Source organism: Platalea leucorodia, assembly GCF_965183815.1.
Source record: "Platalea leucorodia genome assembly, chromosome: 6".
NCBI lineage: Eukaryota > Metazoa > Chordata > Aves > Pelecaniformes > Threskiornithidae > Platalea > Platalea leucorodia.
In genome coordinates, this window is record NC_138828.1 from 16,162,132 (window position 1) to 16,175,826 (window position 13,695).

Here is a 13,695-nt window from a genome sequence, read left to right on the forward strand (position 1 = left end):
CTGTCTGCCAAACTGTAAACAACTCCCCATCAACTGCTACATGAAAAACAACACATCAAAATGTATGTTTTCTCAGCTTTCAGGCTTTCCCCCCTCTCCTGCTTTCTGCTTTCATTCTTGCTAGATGCAGCCGTCATGAACACTACCATCTACAGGTCAGTACCGTTGATGTGTAGAGTCACTTAGTGCACAGCAACCCAAATTTAAGCTAGACATCAGAACGACAACATATATGGGACAGCTGTCAGACAACATGAAAAATGGATTTCATATAGAGTCCAATTTTCAAACTCAATTAAAAAAATGTACAAATAAAAAAATGTACAAGTAAATCAGAACGGTCTCATCCTCGCTCATCTTTTGTTGGTCATAATAATAAATTATATCAACAGATTTCTTTTTTTAAGGGGAGGCTTCTGTGGCTTCTTCCAATCCACACAGCAAGCCATTTGTGCCAGCCCATTTCACCTCATGCTTGTCCTTAGCTCTCTTCCATTTTCCTGGTGGCTCCATGAAGCCTCAGGCTTGATTTCTTGTGTTTACCCATTCTACTGGACTCCCCACAGAATTGTGATCTCAGAGGTATAAAGGTGTGGTCAGACGAGGACAGCAAGCCTTTCCAAAATAAATGGCTGGGCTTTCACCAAGGCAATGGCACTAGGACAGAGCTAATTACTTAGTTTACCTGACAATAAAATTTGCTAAAATGCGACTTACATTCCATTTAAAGGAAAATGATGACCAATTTTTCTCTATTGAAAAGGGTATCTTCTATCTCCAAAGCCTAAAACTTGCCATAGGGACTGCCATCTGCTTGTGAAACACAAGTTTCTTCAGTGACATTTTTCCTGACTTCTTTCTCTTTAAAAATTAAAGGCCAATTTTGAAAAAAATTAGCATAGGACATCCCCCCATCATATCCACAATTCTGAAGTGTTCAGTCAAATCAATAAAAGAGCATATAAAATATAATAGATTCACCCAAAACTCATCCTCCACTTCAGAGTCTCACATATGAATATCATTCTTACAGCAATAATCTGACAGTGAAAGAAAACACAATAAGCACATGCTTTGCATTAGATATGAATTGCAATTAAAATAGCAAAAAAATTTAAAAGCTGTTCATGAATCTCTAGGGCTACCTTTTTTAAAGTGTTAATAATCAAGAAATGCAGTAGCATCCATATTTCACACATATTTACTAGTTAGACCTCAAATACTATTCTGAAAGGAAGGTGACCAATATTTTATTGGTCCTATTTAACAGATGGGTAAAGGCAGAGAACTTAAGAGCTGAATTTTCTAAAATGCGGGGCACTTGTGACCCTCAGTGACTTCAAACCAGGACTACAAGTACTCAGCATGCCTGAAAAACACACCAAGTGAGATTTGCCAAAGTAATTGTCAATGAACATGAAAGTCTGGATAAAAAGTTCTCACTCCCAATCCCAGCAATTAAACACCGCTTCCCCTCTTCCCTCCATCATGCACCTCCCCTTATCAAAAGAAACAAGAAATTATAAGTTAAGAAGTTGCAATGTTTTTCTCCCTGCAATTCCATGACTTAGCAAACCCAAGGCAAAGTGTTTCTTAGCCATAAAGAAGCAGCTGATGCTGCTGCTTGCTGCTCAATTACCTGACAGCTTCATAAGAAAATCTGATGCCATCTTGACAGAGATGTCTTGGCTGAATAGTGCTGATGCTGTATTGGCCACAAAGTCAGAGGAGTCTTTCAGCTTTGTGTTGTTGGGGGCTCTGTCCACAGTGCTAAGAGCAAAAGGTGCAGCTGAGATGCCATTGTCATCTTTGGGCTCTTCTTTCACTAGTAAAGGTGGAATACCTCCACTAGGCTGCCCAGCCCCATCAGGTGTTTTAGATACAGATGCTGATCCCGTAAGGTCAGGTCCACCTCCTTCCCTCTGTGGTCCCGGGCAGGAGTCACTATTTCGCTGCGGTGACCCCTTCACCTCAGTTTCTGGTATTTCCTCCTTCACTTTGGATTCTGTCCTGAGGAAATGTTGATGGCAACGCATATGGAGTTTCAGGCTGAAGTGGCGGGAGGAGGTAAAAGGGCATAGCTGACATTGAAAGGTCTCACCCCTGTCTTGGTGCTGATGAACCTGGTTCAAGAGGTGAAAGATAAAAGCATGTGTTAAGCAAAACAGTTTACTGGCATTATAGAAATCTCAACTCTACACTTCTCACACCATTTTAAAAAAAGTTAACTAATGGGTGAACTCTTCAATTCTGAGCACTTGGAAAGAGGTCAGGCACTAAGAACAGTAGGATTCTTTCACACATAAGTCAAAGAACATAAACAACAGACTCAACTGAAGAAAAAAAAAATCAGGAACATCTGTTTCTGCAGCATGGAAATGATGAAGTCTGCTTTGGATCAAACAGTCCTTACAACTGGATCTTGATGACCTGTCAGTGCATAAAAAGACTTCCAAGCTATAACTAGTAGCTTTCTTGATTAAAAACCAAGCAAACAAAAACCCCCCTATCTATTGCATGTTCTGCTAAGCGTGATCATTCTGTGCATGTGCAACCTCATAAATAACAATTGTTCAGACCAACCCAGCAAAGCATCAACCTGCATTGCAACATCCATCATCAATTCATGTATCATTAGAGTAAAAACACAGCGCCTGGCAACACCATGGCACTACTGAAACAGTTTGTTGCAAATTAATTCTACCAGAAAATAAACAGCTCTGTTATGATAAAACACAAACATGAGAGATGGTGTTTGCCATTTATGCTATTTTATCAGTCAATTAATGACCACAGTTAATCTTACTGTCCTCATATTTTGACTGCAGGCTCTTTCTCCTAGAGACTGCATGCTGCAGTACAACTACAATGCCTACTATCCTCAGGCCCGATCCTGATTACCTTTTAAAGAGAACTCTATCCATCCATCCATATGTAATGGTTTACATATTATTTGAACAGACACAGTCATTAATATAAACTATATACATATAATTATACAATTTCTTGTTCAACACAGTACTCATGAAAGGGATGGAGTAATTGAGCCCAGCGTAATAGTGGCAGGTATATTGAAAAGTTTTTTCCCTATAGCTTCGCAAAGGAATTTTAAGTCCTGACAGCAGCACTCCAGGCTACTCCCTGCAGAAAGACTGGCAAATACATACATTTTTTCCCTTACTAATTGATGAACATGTGATCAGGACAAACTGGCACCAGACTGAGCTCCACACATTCGTTTTCACTTGTGACTCGAGTTGGTTGGAAACATTTCAGTGAGACAGATTTTTGTTGGAAAATGGCAATTTTTCGAACGCAAAATATTTCACCTGAAACATGGAGACGTTTGATGAACTCTTGGCAAACGAGGCGTGATTCCCCTACCCTGCTGAGTGGCACTCTACCCCCTGCTCCCTGGGCTTGGCTCAGAAGCAGCCAGCTGTGCCAGGGATCCAAGGCTCACTGCTGTAGCCTGGGAGTCCAAAAACCTTGAGAGCTCCAGCTCTAATCAAAGCTCAGCTCTACACCAGGGAGCCTGGAAAACCTAGCTTTAGCTAAGGCTTTCAGCACTTTCCAGTTTCCTGCAGAGCTGAGATCTAGATCCCGAGAGTCCTGGTGCAGATGCTGCAGAGCTCTGGGGTAACCGTAGCATTTCCTAAACACAGCTTTGTCAAAATTCAGGCTGGAGTTTCCCATGGTTGTAGATTTGGCCTGATTAATTTTCTGTATAGCAAGAGGAATTCAGTCACAAGTTCCTATCCAGCATTCCCAGCTCTACATACACAGGACGTGAATTCAGGTCTGCTAAAACGTGAAGCTGGGAGACGTCTCTCTTTTAGCCCTTTTTGCATTCAGTGAAGACACATTTCATTAGTGCTGTATAACTTTTCATTCAGAGTTCTTCAAGGGCTCTGGAGATTAGGTCCTAAACAAACAGATAGCAAGAGAGAATTTCTCTTGGCCAGCCGCTTTACAGAATGGCATTCTCAGTATCGTTTAAACGTGACATTTACAGACAAAATAATTCTGGAATCTTAAAATTGCACCTGACAACAACAACAAAAAATTAGACACCAATGCTAACCGAAGAGTTTTAAAGCAACAACCTTGCAGGAGAATAGCAGCACAATAAATTCTAAATATTAACAGGTTACAACAGAAATGCCAACCAGACTGCCTGTCTACACTACTGGATGGTCTGCGAGCACAGCAGTATGTAAGCACTCTTCTTCATGAAGAGCACTGAGATGCACTAATGGTAGCAAGCACTCTCACCATGGCAACTTTATCTCTTACACCCACTGAGATTCTGTGTGCCAGGGTTTCTCTCCAGGATCCCCTTCAATCAACGTTTTCCTGCCTACATATTTAACCACTTCCAGAGGCCCCTTATCACAATCATCAATACGATGCTTTCTGAAGGCTGTCATTGCTGCAGTCGGGTGGCAAAGTGTGTGGGAGCCCACCCTCTCTTCCCAGGAGCATGGCACGCCACCCCTGCAATATCTTTTGAGAATGGATGAGAATAGGGGGGACTGATTCATCGGATTTGGATTTTTCTCCTGCCCAAAGACAATAGCAGCATCACCAATGTATTTCTCATAAAATAAAGTACGTTTATAACTTGCAGCCAAGGAATGACAGAATTCAAACCCAAATATTTAGAGTTTTAAAAGGAAGAATTTTAGACCTACAAAAAAAAAACCATAGGAAACAACACTGAGCCCAATATCCAGCTCCCAATGTCCTGGGTCCAGTCCCATCATAAGACTTTATTTTTTTTTTAATTCTCAAAAATAAATAATAATATTTATTTAAAAATTTGAACACTATTAGAAATAGAAGCTAAGAATTAAAGTCCCTTTAAAGGAAAAACTATCCCTTATTTTCTCATTTGACAGCAGCTAAAAGAGCCAAGAATTGCCATTCTATGCTATTCGAAGGGAAAAGTCAAGACAGCAACTACTTGCTGCAGAATAAGAAACAAGAAACCCTGTAGAGCTACACAGAAAGCCACAGGGGAGACCCAGGTCACTCAGTGTTATAGTCCAAAAAGCTGCTTTCTCCCTCCATGAGACAGGGAATGGCTGTTACACTGCGCTAATGCTACCCAAACCATCAGATATCCTCTTTACACTCAACTAGGCTGCTGCTGGAAGAACTACAGGCAGGAGGAGACGCTGAGCCCAGCCGCTGCCAGATTTGGATCTCTCTGAATTACACTGCAACAAACCACAGTGCACAACCTGCTCATAGAGAATGGTTCTTTCAAAATCCCATAAAACTACTCTTTGACTTATGTCAGAAACATTTAAGGACATCTACCTTCCGAGTTTATTTCATTTAACCACGGATATTCTCCCTGACTGTGCAAAGTACTTGTATCATCTTTTTTTAACCCTACAGTCTTCCCAGTCTCAAACAATATTTCATGGTTCTACAGTTTTTTCAGTGTGTGCCTGATATGACGTACGCAATAATTTTCAACAGAACTATACACTCCTTACAAACTTTAGGCCTAGTTTGAGGACTTAGGTACAAATTATCTATTGGTCATTTTTTTTTATTTGTTTCTTTCAGTTCCTCTTGCTGCCTCTTCATTCTCACATTACAAGAAAGAAAAAAAGACGACATTCGATTTATCTTCTCTGTCACATGCATTATTTTGATCACACCTCCTTTCTATACCTGGCAGTCCCATTCTTTTCAGCTTCTTTCTTCAAAGGGAGTTCTTGCCATCCCACTAATCATTTTCATTGCCAGCTTTTAAAATCCCTTCTACTTCTGATACATCTTTTTGATGCAGTGACCAGAAGTGAATATCGTAAGTGGCAGCATACCATATGTTAATAATAGCACTGTAATATTTTCAGTGTTATTTCTGTTTTATTCTACAGACATTCAAATATCTAACGTACTTTTTAACCACTGCTGTGCATGCCAAGAAAAGGTTTTCGCTGAACTGTCTACAACGATACTCAGATATTTTCCCTGCGTAGTTACAGTTCATTATATCAGACAGCCAGGTGCATGATTAGACTCATGTTTCCAAGGTGTAGTACCTTTTATTTGTCAACAAGAACTTCATTTGCCCCCTTGTTTATCTGTCAGCCAGCCTCTTTTTATCCCCTTTCAAGCTTTGCCTTTTCTAATCTTGATTCATGCACATCAGGTTGTATTGTCTACAATTCTCTTACCCACAGTCATCATTTTGTGCAGATCACATTTGCTAAAATATGCACAATTCCACTCTTAGTAATGCAACATCCCTGTGTTAGCCTTTTGTCATGCTTAAAATTGCTAATTCCTTCCTACCCTTTGTTTTACTGTCTCTTGGTGAATTTCTAATTTGCCATAGTACATCACATTGCTTAATTTATTTGGCAGCCTCTCAGTGAGAAGCTTTGCCAAAGGCTTTTTTAAAGACCAAATAAATTTCAACTGATTCTTAAGTCCATGATTTCCTGACATGCTCAAAACATCTTAGTAGAAGAACGCATGATTTTCTTTTACAGAAACCACATGTCCCTATCATATCACGTAATTCGTATCATTGTATTTTCTTTCTGTTACATTTTTTGTTGACATACTAACATTTCTGGTATCATAGGCAGTTTCTTAAATCATCTTTTCATACTTAAAAGCAACATCCCTGCTGATTTACCAGCCAATTTAAGTCATGGGAAGTACACACTGGCCTGTACAGAGGTACCACAGTTACAAATACACATGATCCCATCTAACAGGGTACAATGGGGAGCAGAGGTGAGGGAAACAGTGACACAGGCACGTCCTGCAATTTTGTAGTACTGGTGAGGTAGATTTTTTCTTTTCCCCTTCCTTAAAGTTGGGGTAATGCTTTGCACAGACTCTCCCTTCTAGTTATGAGGCACAGGAAGGGAAGGACTGGCATACACGTTTCTTTTGTAGGACTTAACAGGTTTTTTTGGTTATTATTTTTTAAACACTCAAAATAAGAGGAAATGTTTTTTCTGAGAACCTTCAACCCTAAGAAAATTCAGAACATAACAGGGTTGGGGTGCTGAATCCATTCACTGCTATATTTGCTTCTGGCTACTCAGTCTTTACTTACTTTCTGTGACCTAATTATCACTTTTTTTCTTTGCCTACTATAGGTTTTCTTTTTCTCACCAACTTTCAGGTGGATTAACACTTCCATGAGGGGAATCTATTTAAACAACTACTACAATCAACAACTACTACAACCTGGCCATTTAGCCATACCTGCCCACACACTGATTTTCTTCTGTTCAGGGTTTGTTGTTTTTTTTTTTTAATCTCTTTTAGTAAAATGCCTTCTTCTGTGGCTGCACTTGAGTACACTTGAGAGGTCTCCATTTTGGACTTATCACGTGCCCTTTGCTTTTTCATTTCATGCTCTTTTCTGACAAGTTTGCTCATTTTTAAATTATAGCACTTTCAAAAGTTTAGTGCTACGGTGCTAGTTTTGATATGATCCTTCCCCTCAGGACACATACATTATTTATATAGTATTTTCTTTTTGAAATTATTTCCTTGCTTTGCTTGAAAGCAAAGGAAAAAAAAAAAAAAGCCTCTCTGCAGGGCTGGACTGGACTAGGTGTTCCAAAAAAAATATATTTTTTTCTTTTTTTCTTTAAGATTTAAGGTATCAATGCATTTCCTGTCTTATCCTTGTCTCATATGCAAAAAATGACAAGATTAAAACGCAGATACTTGAAGTCATTTGTCGTACCTGTCTGAGACTCAGGGCACAGATTTTACTTGTTGAAAAGCTGTGCAAGTTTGCATTACCTCCCCTCGGCTGAGGGGAGGTAATGGAATCACAGGCGCCTCCCAGGGCTGTTTAAATTTAGCTTAAACCAAACTAAACAAAAAAACCTCCCATAAAACAGTCAACATCCTTCTCCCAATATGGTGAAGAAGCTTTAAAACAACCTGTCCTATACTTCACCAAAATGGATTAGGAATGCTTATTCAGTTGTCTGACCTTAGCTGAGGAAGAAAGAGGGAAAAGCAAATCACTAAGGGGTAGTGAGCATCTGGCTACATTTTTCAGGGCCTTTCCTTATTCCCACTATCCTGTAATTAATAGCCTCTCCCTAATCAGGAGGCTGATTATAACCCTCTTCATATTACACAGGAATATTAATCTGAGATCGCACTACCTGCATATTACACAGGAATATTAACCTGAGATCTCACTACTGGCATATTACACAGGAATATTAACCTGAGATCTCACTACTGGCATATTACTCAGGAATATTAACCTGAGATCTCACTACCTGGTCCCTCTTCATAAGCAACCGAAGCGGGAAGATCCCATGGTTGAGCATCACATGACCTGCCTGCCATTGCATCTAACTTTTCCGTTAAGCTTAATCTTCCCTTTCCTCACTTTCTGTCATACCATCATGCTTCAGCACGTGTTCACAATGCCAACCTTTTCCACTGCTAGAAGAGCTGGCTCACCCATTTCTGCCTTATGTGTATATAGCAGCACAAGGAATATTTATAGATATTATTTTTGGCCATATGCTCCTCTTCCTCCTTCCCCCTTCCAAGTGCTCAGGCTAATATCCTGTTGCTTTCTTGGAACGTATCTGCATGATCTCACAGCCTATCCGTCCACCAATTGCTGAGGAAGATATGTGCATGATCCAAAGACACCAGTTCGCCAAAGTCTGACTGATGCTTGTGGTATTGCTCTGAGGTAAATTTAATCCCTACTTCCCTACCAGGAAAAACAGAAAAGTCTGAATACATCTTGCGGAATTACACTACCCCTTTCCGTTGCTTTCTGCAGAAGTGCTACATAAGATACTCTCTCTCTCTCAAGAAGAAAACAACATATTCCAATGGAATATATGTTTAGATAAACAGAGAGAAGGACTCAAGCATAACCCTTGCTGCCTGCTTGGACAAGACACCTCTCTCAGTTACCCATTCTTTTTGTCCAGCTTCATTTTCAGTATTCTCAGCACCCCTGGAAACCACGCTATGATACCAGAATCAAGTCCTGTGATGCTTCCCCCAGATTCCTGGGAATAAGGGCCAAAATTTGTGGTTATGCATGTACTATAATTTGTCTCCAAAACAGACTAATAAAATTCTGTACTGTGTCTATTTTAGGATTTTTCTAAGGTGCCTATCACTGTGGAATCTAAATGCCGTATAACAATTATAGATAACACTGTGTGCCTTAAAAGGCAGTCTACTCAGCCTCCCTTGTTCATTGTGTGTCTGTGTGGAAACTTTCCTTCTGCTTCCCTTCTTGCCTTTCACTTCCTCGCCTCCAGTTGTGAGTTGGTCCTGGCAAGGTGCCCTTACTGGAAGAACGCTTCATCAACATGGTGGGTAGCACATGTAGATCTGAATATGGTCAGGGCTGGAATCAATCCAGCTCTCTGTGAAGATTTTCTCTAGCAGGGGACATGACATCAGAAATGCTGGCAATGTTGTATTCTGGGCCAATCAGCTTGACATGTTATAATTACCATAAAACTACACAGTATTTATATTATACAGTTATTATTCATTAACCTAAAGATACAAACAATAAGGAAGGCCCATATGGAGACACACACAAACCACTCATGGAAATTAAATCTCTAAATGACCAGTTTCAATGGAAAATGCCTACAAGAACCTAGAAAAAAGAGGAGGTGCTTCAGCTCAGGGCTATGCTGCCTAGGAGGAAACAAAGATAACACCATTAGATTTTGAGGACTGCAGCTGGACAAAACACCTCAACAGGTTTTGCCTGTCATTGTTATCAATAGAACAGAAAACCTGAAAACTGAAGAGCAGCATAAAGGAAAAAAGCTTGGCTTGTGACAGCATCCTGGAATAAAAATTGGCTTGTAATGAATGACAAACACCAGCCTAGTACCCTAATTTTGAGTACCCTTTTTGGTTTTGAAAAATGTGTCTTCACCTGCAGCCACAGTTGACTCATGGAGAGGGAGAGAGGGATGGAGAGGTAGAGGCAGCCCTACCTTTTTGGGTTGCCTGCCAGGAAAGAGATAAGGCCAGGTAGCTCCCAAAGGATCCTAGGACAACGAAGAGAACTGAAACATCTGACTGGCATAACCAGAATGCTGCATCCTAAGTAGCTCCCAGCTGTGCTGTACCATTTCTGATGTGTATTCATCCCATTTTGAACACTATTGGCTTATATATGTGTCGGTTATTATAATCTCATACTTACATACAGATTTAAAAGCAGCACTTTTTATAATGAGAAAAGAAATCTGATATTTTTTATTTTTAATCTTGTTAAAAATTTGTACTTTCACCACAGGGAATTGAAATTATGTCTGACACTGTTGGACACATGACTAACATGCCCCTACCTCACCTGCCTCAATTTTGACATGATAGAAAATATTTTTATGAATGGCCTACTCAATTGAGAAAAGTGTATGAAACCCCTTGAAATTAAGGTAAAACATTATCTTTCAGATTCTTGTACTTGTGATTATTTACATCTATCCATAAGACTATAGATGGACAAAAGATGAAATACAGACCATCTAGTTTTGTAAGACAATTGCCTTCGTCTTAAATAGGGAGCAGTTTTACCAGCAAAGACCACCGAGTCCATCATGACCTGCATGACTGGACTGCATTGACTGAGGAGACTTCAGGCCTTATCTCCATAGTAAGGAGGCTATAATCTCTTACATTGTGTCACGCAGCTCTGGGCCTGACTCTGACCTCAATGATGTCTAACTGAGCATTACTTGGTAGTAATTACTATATTACCAAATAATTAACACTATGTGTTACATGTTTGTACAAGGGGTCTGTTTCAAGATGACATCGACTCAGCTAATGAAGGTGTTTATGCTAGGTGGGGAGCAGAAAAGAGCACAAGGGCTTCAGATAGCCATCAACTTGATAGCACACAGAGGCAGTGAAAAAGTCCCTAATATTCTCCAACATACTACCTGTGACCACCTATGGAAATCACCATGCCAAAAACAAAAGGACAGGCCCTCAACCTGCAAATAACAATTCCAAAAAGGCAAAAAAAGCAGAAAACAAGAATTTCTGTGGGGAATAATAGGGATGTCCTTTACAAAGCACGGGACAACAACAGGTCTTTGCCAGGGAATACCAAGCTTTTAGGTGATGCCTGCTTCTGTGCAGGCTGCCAACAACTGAAAACAAAAAACCTTTCTTATCATGCTGTGTTCCCATTCTTTCTACTAATCTTCTACCCCAGACGGCCATCTGAGCCCTCTAGTCAACATGGAACACCAAGTCCTAAAAGAAAGAGCCATAAACACCAAACCTGCTTGTACCTGATAAGGATTAGCATGATACATCAAGGATGCCTGGTAATAGTGCATTGATCCACAGTAGAAGAGTTAAGGGACGAGCCTTCAGACTTTAGGGGGATGATTTCAGACCTAGCAAGGACCTGAAATACAGCAAGATCTGCTGTTGTGATCAGTGGAATCATCTGAATCATTTACACTGAAGTGAATAGTTACTTGGGTGTAAGCAAGGTTAGATCTAATGACCTCAGATTCTGCAATAGCATCTATAAAAGCTGCACAGGCATTTCTGTTCCCCTCCACACCAGCCTGGTACTGTTACTCACATTTGTCCAAAACAGACAAAATACTAACTATAATAAAACATTTCACTGTGTAAAACTCAGCTGCATTAACAAAGGAAATTTTTTGCACTTCAGCTTCTTCATCCATGGGCTAATGGGACAGGTACCATTTTTACTTCACCAAGCATGTTCTACAGCTTGCAAGACCAGGCACTTTGTACATTGCCACCATCTAGTACTTCAGCTAAGCAGACAGACAGTTTCTTTACATTTTTATATTTTTCCATATCAACACAGATGCTGCTTCCTTCAAAAGGTCACCTTCACTTTGAGCCTAAAACTTAGGCTGAATTAAAAGCACACTTTAAACTTAATGGAAACATTTGAAAACAAAACATTACAGTATAATCTGTCATTCATTTTGTTTTGGATCCTTTACTCCTGAAATGCCTGCAGTTAAAAACTACAGCAAGAAAAAAGTTAGAACTGCAAGCCTGTCTATAGAAAATAATGGGGAGATCCCCTGCTAGTGCTGGCCAAGTTGGTATGCCCACTCAGTGTGATGCAATAGCGTACAGAGATACTAGCTGGCATCCTGAAAAGCAGCACTGCTGTGTTTGCATGGTGTCACATCTCGGCTAACATCCATGCTTCTGGTGGTTCCAGGTCCAGAACTAAATCCACCACAGGCAGCTTGTGCTGCACCAAGCTGACATAACCCAAGGCAGCTTCCACATTGCATAAAATGGAAAGGCAAGCGAAGGGAAAGAAGTTATTTCTTTCTCTTTTCATGGTCTCTTTATTTAAATAAAGGCATCATTAGTAGTACAGCTAGAGAAATCTTGGTCTTGCCAATGCAAATGAAATAGGTTTGACTGATGATTCCAGTGTTCTGATTGTCAGTAAACACTTCCCTTACCTTCATGTGTGATTTGAGATTGTCCTTGCGTGCACAGCGAAATGGACAGAGTGGACACTGATGACTTTTCAAACCTGTATGAATCACCATGTGCCGTTTCCAGTAACTCTTCCTCTTGATAACCAAACCACAGATCGGACACTGGAAAGGTTTTCCTCCTTCTTCTTCTGAGGCTTAGCAGAAGGGGGAAGAAAAAGAGAGGATCCTTTACAGCCACTTGTCGAATACTTTCCCCTTGTAAACATACTCAAGATACCATTTTTCAATGCTAGAATTTCATCTGCAAAGAGACACATCAGTTAAACAACAACATGTACCAGAAATTTCAGTTCCTCCCCCCTGCATATCCCTCTTCCCCTTAATCTAGTTATTCTCCCTCTAAGAAAGGTCACCATAATTTATAAAGGTTAATGTCCCAAACATCCTTTGGCTAATCAGTAGGGGATGCTACTCTATCTCACCTGGTCCTAATGTTCCTTATAATTTAACTGAACTGAGATGGATGTCTCTCATAATCATCACTTTGCAGCTTCATTTCCTATCAAAGGCCGGTTGTAGTAGGGTATGGAAAATATACTTTACTGTTAAAAAATGATTCATTTCCATATCTGATGGTTAGCCAGCAGGGGAGTGGGATATAAAGCATAGAACAATCCACAACTTAACTGAAAAGCATGCTGGTATTTCATATTAGATATATTTAACTCTGGAAGTGAACGACTTCAGAACCCCTGCTGTTGAACTTGTTTAGTTATGGCTCGAGCAGATGCTGCTGCAGCTTCAGCCATTGGGGTCTTCAGGTCAGGGGTTTCCTTCTGCTCCTCTAGTTGCCCGGTCTTTAAAACTACCGCCTTCCTAAATGTTTGCACTCTGCTTTACTGCCCAATTCACCTAAGACAAGAACAGGATTCGGTGGCATTTATCAGGCAAATATGGTTAGTCTACTGAGTGTGGAACGGTCTCAAGGTTGATGGAAAGAAAACTCCTGCTGCTGACTTTACACAACTAACCATCCATTCATCCTCTCACCACAATTTCCTCTGCTTATTATAAAGAAAGGCCTAGTATTACTGTGGAATTGGAAGCCTTTTTCCTCACTGTAAAAGAAAGACTATTTTCAAATATCCAGAGCTCAACAATGTGCATCCTGCTATTTGGAATTTCTCTCAGAATATTTGATCTCATTATTATCAGTTATTTCCTA

At 40.2% G+C, this 13,695-nt stretch overlaps 1 protein-coding gene across 1 annotated transcript in view; it reads right to left on the reverse strand.

Annotated features, from left to right (window-relative positions):
* ZNF827 (zinc finger protein 827) overlaps positions 1-13,695 on the reverse strand; it is a gene marked incomplete at both ends in the record, with an annotated part of 106,526 nt that overhangs the window by 62,373 nt on the left and 30,458 nt on the right. The window contains 2 exons of the mRNA XM_082315246.1: positions 1,640-2,123; positions 12,492-12,664. Of these exons, the coding sequence (XP_082171372.1) occupies positions 1,640-2,123; positions 12,492-12,664 (657 nt within the window). The remainder of the gene's footprint in view (positions 1-1,639; positions 2,124-12,491; positions 12,665-13,695) is intronic.